Source organism: Embiotoca jacksoni, unplaced genomic scaffold, assembly GCF_022577435.1.
Source record: "Embiotoca jacksoni isolate LCO1_2020_lvr unplaced genomic scaffold, fEmbJac1.0.p SCAF_1, whole genome shotgun sequence".
Taxonomy (NCBI): Eukaryota; Metazoa; Chordata; class Actinopteri; family Embiotocidae; genus Embiotoca; species Embiotoca jacksoni.
In genome coordinates, this window is record NW_027185229.1 from 19,091,561 (window position 1) to 19,106,965 (window position 15,405).

The 15,405-nt window shown below is 42.8% G+C and overlaps 2 protein-coding genes and 1 long non-coding RNA gene across 4 annotated transcripts; 2 read left to right on the forward strand and 1 right to left on the reverse strand.

The window, feature by feature from the left end:
• The first annotated feature begins 2,247 nt into the window (after positions 1 to 2,247).
• Positions 2,248 to 9,079, forward strand: slc45a1 (solute carrier family 45 member 1). 2 transcript variants are annotated; one of them, XM_069145896.1, is made up of 10 exons: positions 2,248 to 2,429; positions 3,061 to 3,501; positions 3,640 to 3,732; positions 4,097 to 4,321; positions 4,484 to 5,382; positions 5,482 to 5,635; positions 5,742 to 5,918; positions 6,020 to 6,225; positions 6,851 to 7,076; positions 8,328 to 9,079. In XM_069145896.1, the coding sequence occupies exons 2-10, from the start codon at positions 3,081 to 3,083 to the stop codon at positions 8,354 to 8,356; spliced, it is 2,430 nt and encodes an 809-aa protein (XP_069001997.1). In that variant the 5' UTR covers positions 2,248 to 2,429; positions 3,061 to 3,080; the 3' UTR covers positions 8,357 to 9,079. The 2 variants fall into 2 exon arrangements, with proteins under 2 accessions (XP_069001997.1, XP_069001988.1); XM_069145887.1 differs by having other exon boundaries at positions 6,851 to 9,079.
• A 314-nt stretch (positions 9,080 to 9,393) lies between these two features.
• On the reverse strand, positions 9,394 to 13,943 carry LOC138196150 (uncharacterized). Its single transcript, XR_011178112.1, has 2 exons — positions 13,789 to 13,943; positions 9,394 to 13,647 (listed from the first exon to the last, which is right to left on the reverse strand). It is a non-coding gene; the product is annotated as an uncharacterized lncRNA (long non-coding RNA).
• On the forward strand, positions 9,664 to 10,951 carry LOC138196136 (proton-associated sugar transporter A-like). The gene is made up of 3 exons (XM_069145910.1): positions 9,664 to 10,112; positions 10,246 to 10,338; positions 10,484 to 10,951. Exons 1-3 carry the CDS (start codon positions 9,827 to 9,829, stop codon positions 10,705 to 10,707), a joined length of 603 nt encoding a protein of 200 aa, XP_069002011.1. The 5' UTR covers positions 9,664 to 9,826; the 3' UTR covers positions 10,708 to 10,951.
• Positions 13,944 to 15,405: the final 1,462 nt, after the last annotated feature.

Consider the following 15,405-nt stretch of genomic DNA (forward strand, 5'->3'; position numbering starts at 1 on the left):
GCATCCTGATACTCCCATTGAACACTACCCTCCAATCAGATTCTTCTGATACTGAAAATTAAACCAATCACAGAGCGCTTTGAAGAAACGAAGGCGGGACTTAGTACGGATCACTTTCAGCACGTGCATCCTATTACAATCTTACCCAACTTTTTTTTTAATATAGTATTTTTTTTTTCCCTTAAGAAAATTGTCTGCTTACACCGCAAGTGAATATTTAGATGATACGTTTTAACTTGAAATCAAACTGGCGACTTAATATAAAAAAAAAAAATTAAAAAAAACAATTCAGTTATTTATGATGTAGGTTGCATAAACTGCAGTACAGGTGAGCTCAAAGGTAATGGGACTTTATTGTATGGGCTTTTGTTTGCTCTCTCCTCTCAACTACATCTGCATTTTATAGCTGTTAGTTTGTCCAGCTGTCTGTTTTCTATTAACCAGTTTTTCTGCTCTGAGATACTCTGTATTACGCAAGCAAACGTAAAGAAAAAAAAAGAAAAAAAAATTGTACATTTACTTAACCTGTAAACAGATACATTTTTTAGGTATTTGTCTTGTATTTTCTGCGTCTAGTTCTGCGCCATTCCCAAAAGAGCAATTGTACGTTCGACTGTTGGCCACTTATCTGTGCTTTTGTGGGTTATTTTAAGGATAAATATTTTTTATCGAACATTTAAAAAAAAAAAAACATGTGTCCATATTAAAACAGAAATCATTTCATGAAAAATGATCAACCTTGTGTTTCAGTGACAATGCATTTATTATGCCTTTATGCACTGTTTCCTCCTCTCCTGCATTAAAGTAGACACCTGCAGGCCAGATTATTTTACTGCAACTCAGTTAGACATAATGAGCATGCTATGCATGCTATGGCCCTAAAACCCCTTCAGGATTTCTATAGGGGCCGGTCCTATTTACTTTGCCGTTTCAAGGGCAGCAGATGCTAGTTGCAACAGGAAACTGTAAGATGCGTTAAAGCGAGCAGCCTCACAGCAATCAACTACCTACTGACCAGAGAGTTGTATTTTACGTTTCAGCCTCATGTGAAGCCTCCCATATGCATTGGTTAAAAAGTATTAAGATCCCTCTGTTATGCTGACAATCACCACTTCCCAATGTCCAGACACACAGGGGCATGAGTGCATATACTGCAGAGCAACAAACATTTTGACATGTCACAGCAGAAAAAGAGCAAGTATAACAGTATTAAAAAGACTGAACTTTTTAAATAAACTATTTCATGGTGCTGGCTCACTGTCACAGCTCTAACTGGACATTTGATGGAAATGAAACAAAGGTCTTTGACTTCTCCTTCAGCACAGTGCTCTCGCTGTTAATCATGGTCCAAAAGTGCACACCTGCTTTTACTACTCAGCAAAGATCTACACAAACATCACAGGCAGGAAAAGAGCCTTTTTCATGGCAGACAATTTGACTTGTCATTATAGGGAAAGCTCAGGGGTATTAATGGGGGCTCAGTTCCATTAAGTTTCCAAGCAAGCCGTGACAGGAAACTAAGAGGTCATCCCCTTTGTGATACTAAGTTAATACACCTGTGCTTTTCCTACAATGAAAAGTCCAAATGTCTGCTATGAAGTGCTGTTTATTTGCTTTGTGTCATTCCAGGAATTTATGCTGAAGTTGTACTTTCTTGCACAAAAAAGTTGCCACAATTGAACATAGAGGAATTATTTAACAGCAAGTCAGTAACCACTGTCCTAAATTATGTGAGAAAAATCATGCAGAATTTAAATAGAACACACAAAAAAAGGGAAATTCAATTTATTTAAACCCACCATGGGCATGAAATGGGTGGAATATAATTATTGTTTTAACGTTTTGCAGTTGGTAAAGGTTTGTGTTTAATTTTAACTAGTTTAAACATTGCTGGATAGTTTCATGAATAATAATATACCCAAATGTATTTGTTAATTATGATTTGTATTTACAGGCCTAATGTACATTTGTGAAGTAATTATTAGTTTAAGCTCTCAAATAAGTGTAACAGAGCCAAAATGTTTCACTGTGAAATGTAGGCTTGTGGAGCAGAATTAGCCTGTAAATAGTAGACTATTGATTCTATTCAAGAATAAGTACTACAAAATAGTACTTAGGTACAGTAAACATGTATTCTGGAGTACAGGATACTGTATACAGTATGGAGATAGACAGATGTGTCCTCGGTCCTGATGTTACAGGGAGGGGCGTGACGTCACGGGAGAGACTGGGAAGAAGAGGCGAAGGGGGAGCGGAGAGGAGGGGGCAGGAGAAGGGACGGAGGAGAGAGCAGGGGGATGACTGCATCAAAGGAAAACAAAAAAACAATCATGACTCCTGTAATTCACACTTCGTTTTTTATACATCATAATGGTTGCTCTGTTTACCTACATTGTATGCCGCAATAAATGACGAACAGCCCCGATAAGGTAATTATCATCTTTCACGTCTCAATTTGCACGCCTTTTTTTTTTTTTTTTTTTTTTCATCTTCTTCCACTGTTGAGTCGATTGTCTGGTGTCCACCTTTAAAACCTAATGTCAAGTCGAGGAAAATAGCAAGAAGCATTCGCCGAAAAAATAATAAGCAATCGTTCCGTGGCTACGTTGCCTCATATGATTTATATTTATCAAATATTTCATTTTAGTGTGAGTGATAATGGTACGATATCCTTGTAGTTGTCCTGAAAGCCATTATTATAGCCCACAACGGGTCCATTGTGTCCGATTCGAGCTACCTACATACAACATTAAAATGGAAACAGGCGTCATGAGAGCGGTGCCGCATAGTACACTGCTGTAGTCAGCCACGCCGAGCACATGGGCTTTGCGCACAGCATGCGCACTGGTTGCAGTGCGTCGTGCACATCGTTGCTGTGTGCTCATGACTGCAGTGTTCTCTCTTGGTAGCACACCACCATGAACAGTTACTCACATGCTTATATGATAGACTGTGCTGATCTTGAATAACCTCTAATCTGAACAGTCCAGTCGAAACAAAAGTTTCAATGATGTGTGAGTTTTAACTTGCCATTGTTTATCTCAATTTCATTTGCTGCAGTGTACGCTGGCTTGAAAGAGATGACATCTCCAGGCATGGGTACTCCCAGTGACCCCCTCTTGGCTAGTCCAGGAGGGAGGTTATCCACAGCTCAGGAAGGTCTCTGGAGAAGCTCACTCCCTAAAACTGCCAGCTTCCCAACGTCCACCACTCGGCACCTCAGTCACCGAGCCAACAACTTCCAGAGACAACCAAAGCGTAGGAAGCTGATACGACCTTCACCACCTCCTCCTCCCAACACACCCTGCCCCCTTGACCAGCTGGACCTCACTGAGCTTCCCCCGAGACGGACCTTCCACGAGCTGCTCTTCAACGGATGCATCCTGTTTGGTATTGAATTTAGCTATGCCATGGAAACAGCTTATGTGACTCCTGTGCTCTTACAGATGGGCCTACCTGACCAGTTCTACAGCTTGGTGTGGTTTATTAGCCCCATTCTTGGTAAGTGTGCAGCAAAAGCAGCTGGCCACCTGGTGCACACAGACATGTGTTGCACCATAATGGGATTTTGAGTAGCAATTTTCATGCGCAGTCATGGGTCTGTGGACTCTAACTCTGTCCTCTGTCTTTGACTTGCAGGATTCCTTGTTCAGCCTCTCCTAGGAGCGTGGAGTGATCGTTGTACATCTCGGTTTGGCCGAAGGAGACCCTTTATTTTTGCCTTGGCTATAGGTAAGACAACATGAATAAAGAACAGTGATGATTTTGTATTGCACTGAGCAATACAAAATCAATCAGAGGACACGAATCAAAAACACTAACACATAAGATTTTGCACTTCCTATGCTGTAAATCAATCACAACACAATTCCTTTCCGGAAGATGCTCACACATGACAATCTCCATGACTACAGTTTTAGGTCATTTCTGTTTCGTAGATGATGCCACTTGAGTAGTTTTCTTAAACTTAACAATCAGAGCTACAAAGTGTAGCAGTGCAGTATCCCTTGCCCTTTACATGTACACATGCATGGTTTCTCCCACTTGGCAGTATTAACTTTTGTACTCACATCTCCTCTGATTTTCTCCTTTATAGGGGCACTGTTTGGTCTAACCCTAGTGCTAAATGGACGGGACATTGGAGGGGCCCTGGCTGACACAGCATCAAATCACAAGTGGGGAATTATCCTGACAGTGTGTGGTGTGGTTCTGATGGACTTCAGCGCTGATTCAGCAGACAACCCGAGCCATGCCTACATGATGGATGTGTGCAGCCCAGAGGATCAGGATCGAGGGCTGAACATCCACGCATTACTGGCAGGTAGGAAAACAGTAGGCATAAAAGATGGAAGTTAAAACTTTTGATAAGATAATTTGAGGACAGCCGGGCAGAATTAAGAATTAAGTTATACTAAAAAGTCAGCTATTGGAAAAGTTAAATAAACTGTTGTCTTTCTGTCACTGTTGTGTCTTTTCTGCACAGGACTAGGAGGTGGATTTGGCTACATTGTGGGTGGCATCAACTGGGACCAGACACAGTTTGGAAGGTCAATGGGAGGTCAGCTGCGGGTCATTTACATGTTTACGAGTATCACTTTGGTGATCGCCACAGCCATGACTCTCATGAGTATCCCTGAGCGACCGTTACCAAAGAGCCAGCCAAACAAAAGCTCGACCAAAAAACATCTGAAAAGCCCCAGCCTCCCTCTTCCTCCTTCTCCTCCTGTTCCCCCTGGAGCGGCTCTGGGACTGGATGAGGAAGACGAGGATGGTCTTTACAGCTACAATTATTCAAAGTCTCATCCATGTAATCCTGACCCCTTGGCCCATTCTTGCAGTGCCAGTGCACGTCTTTGTGCTGGCCTCACTAGCCCAATATCCCCGCTAAGCCCCCTCACTCCAAAATATGGCAGCTTTATAAGTAGGGACAGCTCGCTCACCGGCATCAATGAGTTTGCCTCCTCATTAGGAACCTCCTACATAGACAGTGTGCTCATAGACTGCTACACAGGTCAACAGACACCACAGGCCCCGGCTCCCATCTTGAGCAGTGTGCCCCTGCCTCCTGGGGACTCCCCTCCTCTGGATGAGTTCACACAGGGACCAGGGAGCAATCCTCCAGGACAGACCCAGGCCGATGTAGTGTCTCAACCTGCTGGGGATGCTCTGAGTGAAGAGGCGTCTCAACCTGAGGGAGATTCACAATCTCATGGAGCATCTCAGGTCACAGCCGCGGCGCCGCCTGGTGCAGGGTCACATTGGGACTCTTCAGCCGGCATCCTGAAGCGACCTCAGAGTCTTGCACTGATAGAGGAGCCCATGGCAACCCAGATTGTTGGGCTGGAGAATGGACGCAGGAGAACAGTGACTTTCAGCCAGCAGGTCAGATACTTTTTTTTTTTTTTTTAAATGACATAAGCTGTTTAGGAATTAGCCACCACAGCATTTTAAAACAGTATCTGTCTTTTTTCTCTGATGAAGGTTGCAAACATTTTGCTGAATGGGGTGCGCTATGAGAGTGATCTAAGTGAGAATGTGGAAACAGGAGAATCCCAAATGTCCATGAAGCTGCTGTGTATAGCCATCTACAGGATGCCTCCCTCTCTGCGGAGTTTATGCACAAATCATTTTTTGGGTGAGAAAACTTAATTAATTGAAATATTTTCCTGCAACCCCTTAAAATCAGTGTTTTTAATTTCATTAAAAATGTCTTCTTCTTTTTTTTTCTCACTGTGCTGCAGGATGGCTGTCCTTCGAAGGGATGCTGCTCTTCTACACTGACTTCATGGGGGAGGTTGTGTTTGAAGGAGACCCCAAAGCACCCCACGACTCTGAAGCTTACCAACGCTACAATGCTGGCGTTAGCATGGGCTGCTGGGGCATGTGCATCTATGCATTCAGTGCTGCTTTCTACTCAGGTAAGAACTCACATCATGTTAGAGTAAATTCTAACTCTGGTATGATTTGTGTACTAATTCGTCTTACATTTGTTCTCTGTTTATCTTCTAAAAACTTGCAGCCATATTGGAGAAACTAGAGGAGCGTTTCTCTCTTCGCACACTATATTTCTTTGCCTACCTGGCATTTGGTTTGGGCACTGGCCTTGCAACACTATCCACCAACCTCTACGTGGTGCTTTCTCTCTGTGTCACCTACGGGGTACTCTTCTCCTCTTTATGTACGCTGCCTTACTCTCTGCTGTGTGAATACTACCAGAGCCCTCAGGTCAGTATCTAGATTTGTGCCAGAGTTACCTCATTAGTAGTTTTGGATTTTTTTTTTTTTTCAAGTATCAACTACAAGTAGGTTTTCGACATTTTGGGAAACAAGTTTATTTCTGTTGTTGCCGTGAGTTAGAGAAGATAATTACCGCTGGCATGACTGGACGATATATATATAAAGCCACATCCAGCAGCCGGTTAACTTAGCTTTGTACGAGAACTGGAATAATGAGAGTAATCAATTCTGCCAGCTTTCAAGTTCACTACTTGTCAAATTCAATAAAAAAAAATTTTTTTAAACCATATGAAAACTGGAATGTAACAATGACACAGAAGTTTTACAGGAAGTCATTTTGTAGCCTATTTTTTGTGGTCGGGAGTTGCTTCTGGCCAGATTGTGTTACCTTTGGATGGGGCCACACTTGCTGTTTTCCTGTGTTCAGTCTTAATGCAATACAAAGCTAAGCAGCCGATGGCTGTAGCTTCATGTGTAGTGTAGAGACACGGGGAGAAAGAAAATAAATTAATTTCCCAAAATGTCAAACCCTTTCTTTAAAGATATTGTAGTTTGCAGTGGTGTACCTGATTTGATTGATCACAAGACTAAACTTTCTGCGTCTGTCTTTCAGTTTTGTGGCTCATCGGAGGAAGGGACCAGACGAGGGATGGGGGTGGACATCTCTCTCCTAAGCTGCCAGTATTTTCTGGCTCAGATCCTGGTCTCTGTGGCGATGGGACCTCTGACCTCACTGGTGGGTGGGGCCCAGGGAGTGATGTACTTTGCAAGCCTGATGTCATTCGTAGGCTGCCTGTACTCCTCTCTCTGCGTGGTGTACCAGCTGCCCCCCCCTGAGGGTGAGCCCACCGAAAGCGAGACCCAGCCACTGTTGGTGCACATTTAGAAAAGCCTCTTAATTTACTGTACCTCACATACGTACACTCAACGCACTCTCTCACACTGTCGCTTGGTGTCTGAGTGTGTTGACCTTCACAGCACTGATAGTGACAAACACACTGTACATCCTGCCGCACACTGTACTGTACAGCACAATTTCATATATTGTTTTACACTAATCAGCACTGCTCTCGTCAGAGCTAGCCAGACAGACAGACAGACAGACAGACAGACAGACAGACAGACAGACAGACAGACAGACAGACAGACATTGGCCACTGCTCTAATATGTGTATACATGACCAGTGTGTTCATACAGTGTGTGTGCCCATGCATTTTTTTTTCCCAACTTTTGCAAACGAATGTGTGACCTCTTTGAATGCATGTGTGTGTGATCGAGAGAGACTGAGTGACTTCTCTTGAGTGTAGATCTCGCATCTGATTCTTCGCTGTAAAATCTTGCATTCTTTTTTCTTGCTTGTTTGTTGGTGTTTAGGATAGAAATGTCGATCACTACATGCAGGCTAACCACAGCTTTTCCCTCTTTTTCTTCCTTTTATCAGTTGCCTAACGTCTTGCATGAGCTGCAATGTAATCTCTCAAAACCTTGTGTTAATGTTCTGTTTTGGTCATACGGCCAAGGAAATGTCTACCTGCCTGTTTCTCTGAGTTAGCGCATCACACCTTAGGCAGGATTTTCTGACTAAATGAATGTGCTGCCAGTGACCGTTCACTCGCTGCTAATTCAAGAGCTCTTTCGGCATAATTCAGCAAACACATACTAAATATTCATGTGAAGCTGAACTGAGCTCAATCACAGTCTTGAAGGGCTTCACATTGTCCACATTTTAACAGCAAATACAAACAACACTTTCCACACAAGCTGGTCATTATGAGACTTAATCAGTGTGCTATCCCCACAGTTTGGTGCTGGTGGGTGACTTAATCAAGTCCCAAGTACGAGTACAATGCTAACTAAGTATTTAATCAGCATTGAGCTATGACTAAGGATATGTATACACACACGCACACACACGCACATGCGCACGCGCACACGCACACGCGTACACAACCTTTCAAAAACACAGAGAAATGTGTACTGATGGCAAATTCTGTCTGGGCCCTCTCTAAGCCATGGACAGCCCTGTGAGCTTTCACCCTACAGCTGGCCATGCCATTGTAATAATGACAGTGATTCTTGTCATTATCAGGAAGAGGAGAAGTTGAAACTGGGGTGTGAATCAGCATTCAGTCGGAAACCGAACAAAACAGAAGAAGAGCAAACAGAGAGAAGACTAATGTGAACTGTGGCTAACCCTGAAGGTGGACAACATTAACATAAAAAAAATGACTGGACGTTCACTGAGCCAGCAGCAAGTGCTTACTGTCATCATAAAAGCGCATGCTTAAGGTAGTCAGCTTCTGCTCCACCGTGCTCGGCTCATCAACTCAGTATAGTGATGACATCACACTTGTTGGCCAAGTTCCTCACTGGAAGAATTAAGACTTCATCCCTTTTTCATCCGAAAGAAGCCATCTTCATCATCAAAATGGTACATATAATTTATTTTTTACATCTGCCGTGTCATGGCAAACAGTATGTTTTGTCAGTTCAGCCTCAACACAGGCACCAAGCCTGACTTCAGGGCTTAAACAAGAGGTGAACTTTAGTATATAAAGCCTTTTATTGTGATGGTTTCAGTGACTGAGCACCCTGATCTCCTGGTGCCTCGGCAGAATGTCAATAATTGCCTGTTGAAGCCTCCTGGACTGACTGGATGCACACCACGCTGATGTTTCCCAGGAAACAGTAACTGTTCAGATCATGCTGTTGCAGCTTGCTTGAGAAGAAATAAAACCCATTTTTGTGTTATATGGTATCACCTGTTGCTCAATATTAGCAGTGTTACTGTAAAAGCTACTTTTATTCAGGGTTCAGTTCAAACTAAAAGAATCATTTTGACATGTTTGACTCCTGTGTGGGTTTTTGACATTTTACCGCTGTAGCTCAGTTGTCCTCTGTTGACTTGGAAGTATTAAACTACACCACAAGGGGGAGCCAGGATACACAAGACAGCGATCCATTGATTCTGTGCACCCTTTTCCATTACTTAGTGAGTGATATTATTCCTGCTCCTTCCTGCATCTTAGCCAGCCATTTTCCATGTTAGGCAAAATTGGGTCAAGTGACATCATCCGCATATAAAACCATGGTTTAAAAAAAAAAGAAGCACTGATGAGCTAGTAACAGGTAACACACACACAGAACCGACATACTTAAGTAAAAAGACAATTTATTTGATAATCAGAATATACAAAGCAGTGGCTGAAGTAACCGAATGTCATTCTGGTCCTGAAAAAGGCAGTCTTGTACACAAAACTGGGCTACCCAACCATGACATAAAACTCATTGAAAATGTAAGAAAAACAAAAGTATAAATGGTACAAACTTGTTTGAAAAGCATACAGAACAAATGACCAAAGCTTTAAGATTTAAGAGGGGTTAAGTAACATTGCATAATACTGGCTCTACTGAACAAGGTCAAGACAGATCCCATTTATTCATTTGCATCATTTGTCATGTTAAAACTGGAGCCAAGGATTAAGAAGCAGCTTGACACAAAAAATTACACTTTAATAATGCCAAAAGGTGTCCATTATTCCCTGCTTAAAACTTATCTTTGGTCCTTTAAATGTATCTGAGGTCAACATGAGCCTTGGAAGTGAGCAGCTGCCTGTATGTAATGAATCATCTGGTCAGCTGATGCGACCTTCACCACCTCCTCCTCCCAACACACCCTGCTCCCTGGACCAGCCAGACCTCACTGAGCTTCCCCCGAGACGGACCTTCCACGAGCTGCTCTTCAACGGATGCATCCTGTTTGGTATTGAATTTAGCTATGCCATGGAAACAGCTTATGTGACTCCTGTGCTCTTACAGATGGGCCTACCTGACCAGTTCTACAGCTTGGTGTGGTTTATTAGCCCCATTCTTGGTAAGTGTGCAGCAAAAGCAGCACCTGGTGCACACAGACATGTGTTGCACCATAATGGGATTTTGAGTAGCAATTTTCATGCGCAGTCATGGGTCTGTGGACTCTAACTCTGTCCTCTGTCTTTGACTTGCAGGATTCCTTGTTCAGCCTCTCCTAGGAGCGTGGAGTGATCGTTGTACATCTCGGTTTGGCCGAAAGAGACCCTTTATTTTTGCCTTGGCTATAGGTAAGACAACATGAATAAAGAACAGTGATGATTTTGTGTTGCACTTACGTCAACTTGGGGCCCTTTCTTTAAAGATATTGTAGTTTGCAGTGGTGTACCTGATTTGATTGATCACAAGACTAAACTTTCTGCGTCTGTCTTTCAGTTTTGTGGCTCATCGGAGGAAGGGACCAGACGAGGGATGGGGGTGGACATCTCTCTCCTAAGCTGCCAGTATTTTCTGGCTCAGATCCTGGTCTCTGTGGCGATGGGACCTCTGACCTCACTGGTGGGTGGGGCCCAGGGAGTGATACACTTTGCAAGCCTGATGTCATTCGTGGGCTGCCTGTACTCCTCTCTCTGTGTGGTGTACCAGCTGCCCCCCCCTGAGGGTGAGCCCACTGAAAAAGAGACCCAGCCACTGTTGGTGCACATTTAGAAAAGCCTCTTAATTTACTGTACCTCACACACGTACACTCAACGCACTCTCTCACACTGTCGCTTGGTGTCTGAGTGTGTTGACCTTCACAGCACTGATAGTGACAAACACACTGTACATCCTGCCGCACACTGTACTGTACAGCACAATTTCATATATTGTTTTACACTAATCAGCACTGCTCTCCTCAGAGATAGACAGACAGACAAACAGACAGACAGACAGAGGCCACTGCTCTAATATGTGTATACATGACCAGTGTGTTCATACAGTGTGTGTGCCCATGCATTTTTTTCCTAACTTTTGCAAACGAATGTGTGACCTCTTTGAATGCATGTGTGTGTGATCGAGAGAGACTGAGTGACTTCTCTCGAGTGTAGATCTCGCGTCTGATTCTTCGCTGTAAAATCTTGCATCCTTTTTTCTTGCTTGTTTGTTGGTGTTTAGGATAGAAATGTCGATCACTACATGCAGGCTAACCACAGCTTTTCCCTCTTTTTCTTCCTTTTATCAGTTGCCTAACGTCTTGCATGAGCTGCAATGTAATCTCTCAAAACCTTGTGTTAATGTTCTGTTTTGGTCATACGGCCAAGGAAATGTCTACCTGCCTGTTTCTCTGAGTTAGCATACTACAGTGGCATCACACCTTAGGCAGGATTTTCTGACTAAATGAATGTGCTGCCAGTGACCGTTCACTCGCTGCTAATTCAAGAGCTCTTTCGGCATAATTCAGCAAACACATACTAAATATTCATGTGAAGCTGAACTGAGCTCAATCACAGTCTTGAAGGGCTTCACATTGTCCACATTTTAACAGCAAATACAAACAACACTTTCCACACAAGCCGGTCATTATGAGACTTAATCAGCGTGCTATCCCCACAGTTTGGTGCTGGTGGGTGACTTAATCAAGTCCCAAGTACGAGTACAATGCTAACTAAGTATTTAATCAGCATTGAGCCATGACTAAGGATATGTATACACACACACACACACACACACACACACACAAACACACACACACACACACACTGCGTTCCGAATCGCATACTATTTCTTTTTACTTTTAATACTTACCGCACGTACCCTTAAAAAGTATGTACTGTTGCATGTAGAATGTATACAATTGGGACATATTAGTTTGTCATAGAAATGCACTTTTTTTCATCATATCTGTCACGATCCATTGCGCAAAAATTGAAGTGAAAAGAAAACGGATGCGATTTGGAACGAGTGCTACTCTTCATTTGCATCTCCATTCCAGTAGTGTGATTTTAGGATAGTGAAGCTATCAGCTGTGGGTCAGATGGTAGAGAGGGTTGCTCCCTAGTCTGAAGATTGGCGGGTCAATCCCCGGCTCCTCCTGTCCACATCCCTAAGTGTCCTTGGGCAACACACTGAACCCCAAGTTGCTCCCGATGGCGTACCATTTTTTTTACTCCTGATGGTGAGCACCTTGCGTGGCAGATCAGCCTCATTAGTGTGAATGGAAAACAAAAGATGATTAACACCGCACGATAAGGTGATTAAGCGCTAAGACCATTTGCTTTAATTATACGGCATGTGTAAAAGCCCAACTATTGTCAAGAGTTAAAAATTAGCAACAGCTATAAACTCTGTGCAGCACATCAGTTTCATGCTGTTTTGGAACTGTATGTGATTAGTTCCTATCAAATAAAAAAAATACAACATTTCTTCAGCTCATTGCAGTGGTGGCTTTGTGTCTCAGATTGTAAATAAACCATGTAACTGTTTTAGCAACATCCTAACAGTTTAATAACAATATTTAAGAAATAATAAACAGTTCATATAAAACAGCTATGAGACAGAATAGGAATATGCAGGAATTCAAAAGACTTTTTGTGATCATCGTTTTTTTGGTTAACATTTGATCATTTTTAAGTTCTCATAACATGTCCAACCTACAGGAACAGGAACGTGCCTATGCGTAACTTTTATTTTGATGGCATGTCTGACCTCTGCCCTGACCTTCGCCTGTCAAACGGGTCAAAAAGAACACTTACAGGTGCTCTAACGTTTCAGGATGAGCATGATTGGGAGAAAGAACTACAGGTCTTAGTATTTCTGTACTGGCTTGCCTATGCAGATTCCTACAGAGGGGTCGGTTTTGATATCCCCAAGACCACGGTGCACAGGAGCCTTAGGGTCAGCCGGGCAGCATTTGGTCTACCGAAGAGGGTTCTATCTAATCTAAGGATGTAAAATAAAAAATAAAAATGCCCGCAAAAAACCCAAACAGAACAAATTTACTTTTTAACTACGGCTTCCAATAGAGACAAAAACTGCTCCTCCCGCCTTTCCTCTCCCTCTCCTCTCCTCCCTTGCTCTTGCCTCCTCCTCTCTCTCCTCCAACCTTTGCTCTTCTTTTGCTTGCAGGTCAGCTTCTCTTTTCTCTTCCCTTCTCCTCATTTCTTTAAAAAATAAAAATAAAAAATCTGGTCCCCATCCCTCCTTCTCTTTCTTATTGGGGTTCCAGTCATCAAACAATTAGGTAACAGTCCCAGCAATGAATAATGTTCCCGTTATCACATTTGGGGCGATAGACTCTCACTGTATTTGTTTAGGGACAGAGGACGTTCACGATATCAGTATAAAATACAACATACCAGATTATCGCAAGAACACTAATTTATGTTCCTAGTCCCTGGGTAGAACAGAAACAGAAATATCATGAGTGACAATGTACAATAGGCGACACGCAAGTACAAAGACAAAATGCATTATGCAACATGTCAAGTTCAAACTAAATACAGTTCAGTTTGCCATCTTTACTCACTCAAAACCTTTCAGAGCAGCATTCCTCTTCCCCGTGAAGAGGTTCTCCCTCAATGTCCTTCACTGTATGAGCCTTTCTGTGTGTTTATCAGACCCTGACATTGACAACAAGATTACGGTCATTTCCTTTCAAATAAATGATTTTCACTCATTTAATCACTTAGCTTCGAGCAGAAATAATATATCAATGTATCAATTGCACGAGTTCCTAATTAAAAAAAAAAAAAAGTACTTACACCTAAATGCGCTCTCATCCGTCCTTGCGGCTTCTTCTCCCTCTCTAAGAACTGCAAATCTAACGAGGCGCTGTCGGCGGCTTCGTTTTAAATCACTCTTCTTCTTCTTCTTCTTCTTCTTCTTCTTTTTCTGCCCTTTGAGAATTGCGACCGGGTGGAGCATGAGCGCCATAGATATCTGTACGCAGACGCCGCGTTGGCCTCTGGATCGTACGTCAACGTGGCCGCCATATTGGTCCGGGCAATTCGCCGCATCTCTCAGACACAACTGAAGTGCGGATGCCAGAGTCGCGTACCGCTTGTTTTTGCTTGGGATCGTTCAAATCGCCGCACTTTTCAAACTCGATCTCGGGGGTGTAACCTTTCACAGGTACGACCGAAACACGTTGTTGGTGGTTGTATTTGGCCAGGATCAACGTTGTGTTTACAGCGAACCAATTGGCCAACAAGAGTCACACATAAATAGCTGAAGTTAGAAAATCTGCTGTATTTTCTGCAGAGTGACAAACAACTCTCCAGTGACAAGGGGACGTTTTGCTCCACAGTGACCACTTCCAAGTACGGAGGACTTTTGACAGGACTGTGAGGATTGTGAGGATTATAGATGGAGCCAATGTCACACTTTGCTGAAAATGTTCTTGTTGTTCTTTCTGAATTTTTTTTTTTTTTTTTTTTTTTTTTTTTTTAAGGGGAATCCGTGATGTATTGTGTAATGCACTAAGATTCCCAAACCTGTTTTAAGTTTTTTTTTGTTTTGTTTTAAGTATTTTTTTCACAAACTTTAGCAAAAGGCAACAACAAGGACAACACAAGCCTCGAGGAAGGCTGAACAGAGGCTGTTAGAGGGCTTGTTCTTCGTGTTCCCAGGACACTGAACCTTTGCCTAAAACTGTGAATATTTGTACCAGCTATGTCCCAAACAGCAGTAAGCATCATGATCCTCACCCTTTTTCCCCTGTCTTTAATTCTCCATCTTTCCCTCTCTTTTCCCTTCCCCCCCCCCCCCCCCCCCCCTCTCTGTTCTTCTTTCTAAAACAAAAACACATTTTTAATCGCATGGTGCGACGGTGGGATTGAGTGGTAATGCGATTAAAAAAATACTCGTCAGCTGATAGTATATTCTTCTGTTTATGCAGCAAACGGCTGTGACGGTGAACGAAATGTTGCTCATGACTATTTCATCCATCTTTCTTCCCGGACCACTACCATGTGTTGCCTTCTCTGAAGGCCAGACTCAATGAAGCCATCATCAACATTGACAGCCTGATGCTGATGATGATTCCTGAGCGGCTAAATTTTGGGGAATTTTTTATGGATGTGGGATTTGGCCATTATAATGATAAAGATTTATCGTGCACACATGCGTGTTTTTCTTTTCATTTAGGAGACCAAACAATACATTCTTCCGATATAAGGTAGCTAAATCTTTCATCAATATTTTCAGTAGAGAAGGTACATAGGGTTTGTTTTTTTTGCCAGAAATGGGCATTGCCAAAAATAAATGCACAACAGTCTCTGGACAGTCATCACAAAAACCACACATTATATGAAAGGAAGGGGAGAAGTTGAAACTGGGGCATTCGGTCAGAAACTGAACAAAACAGAAGAAGAGCAAAC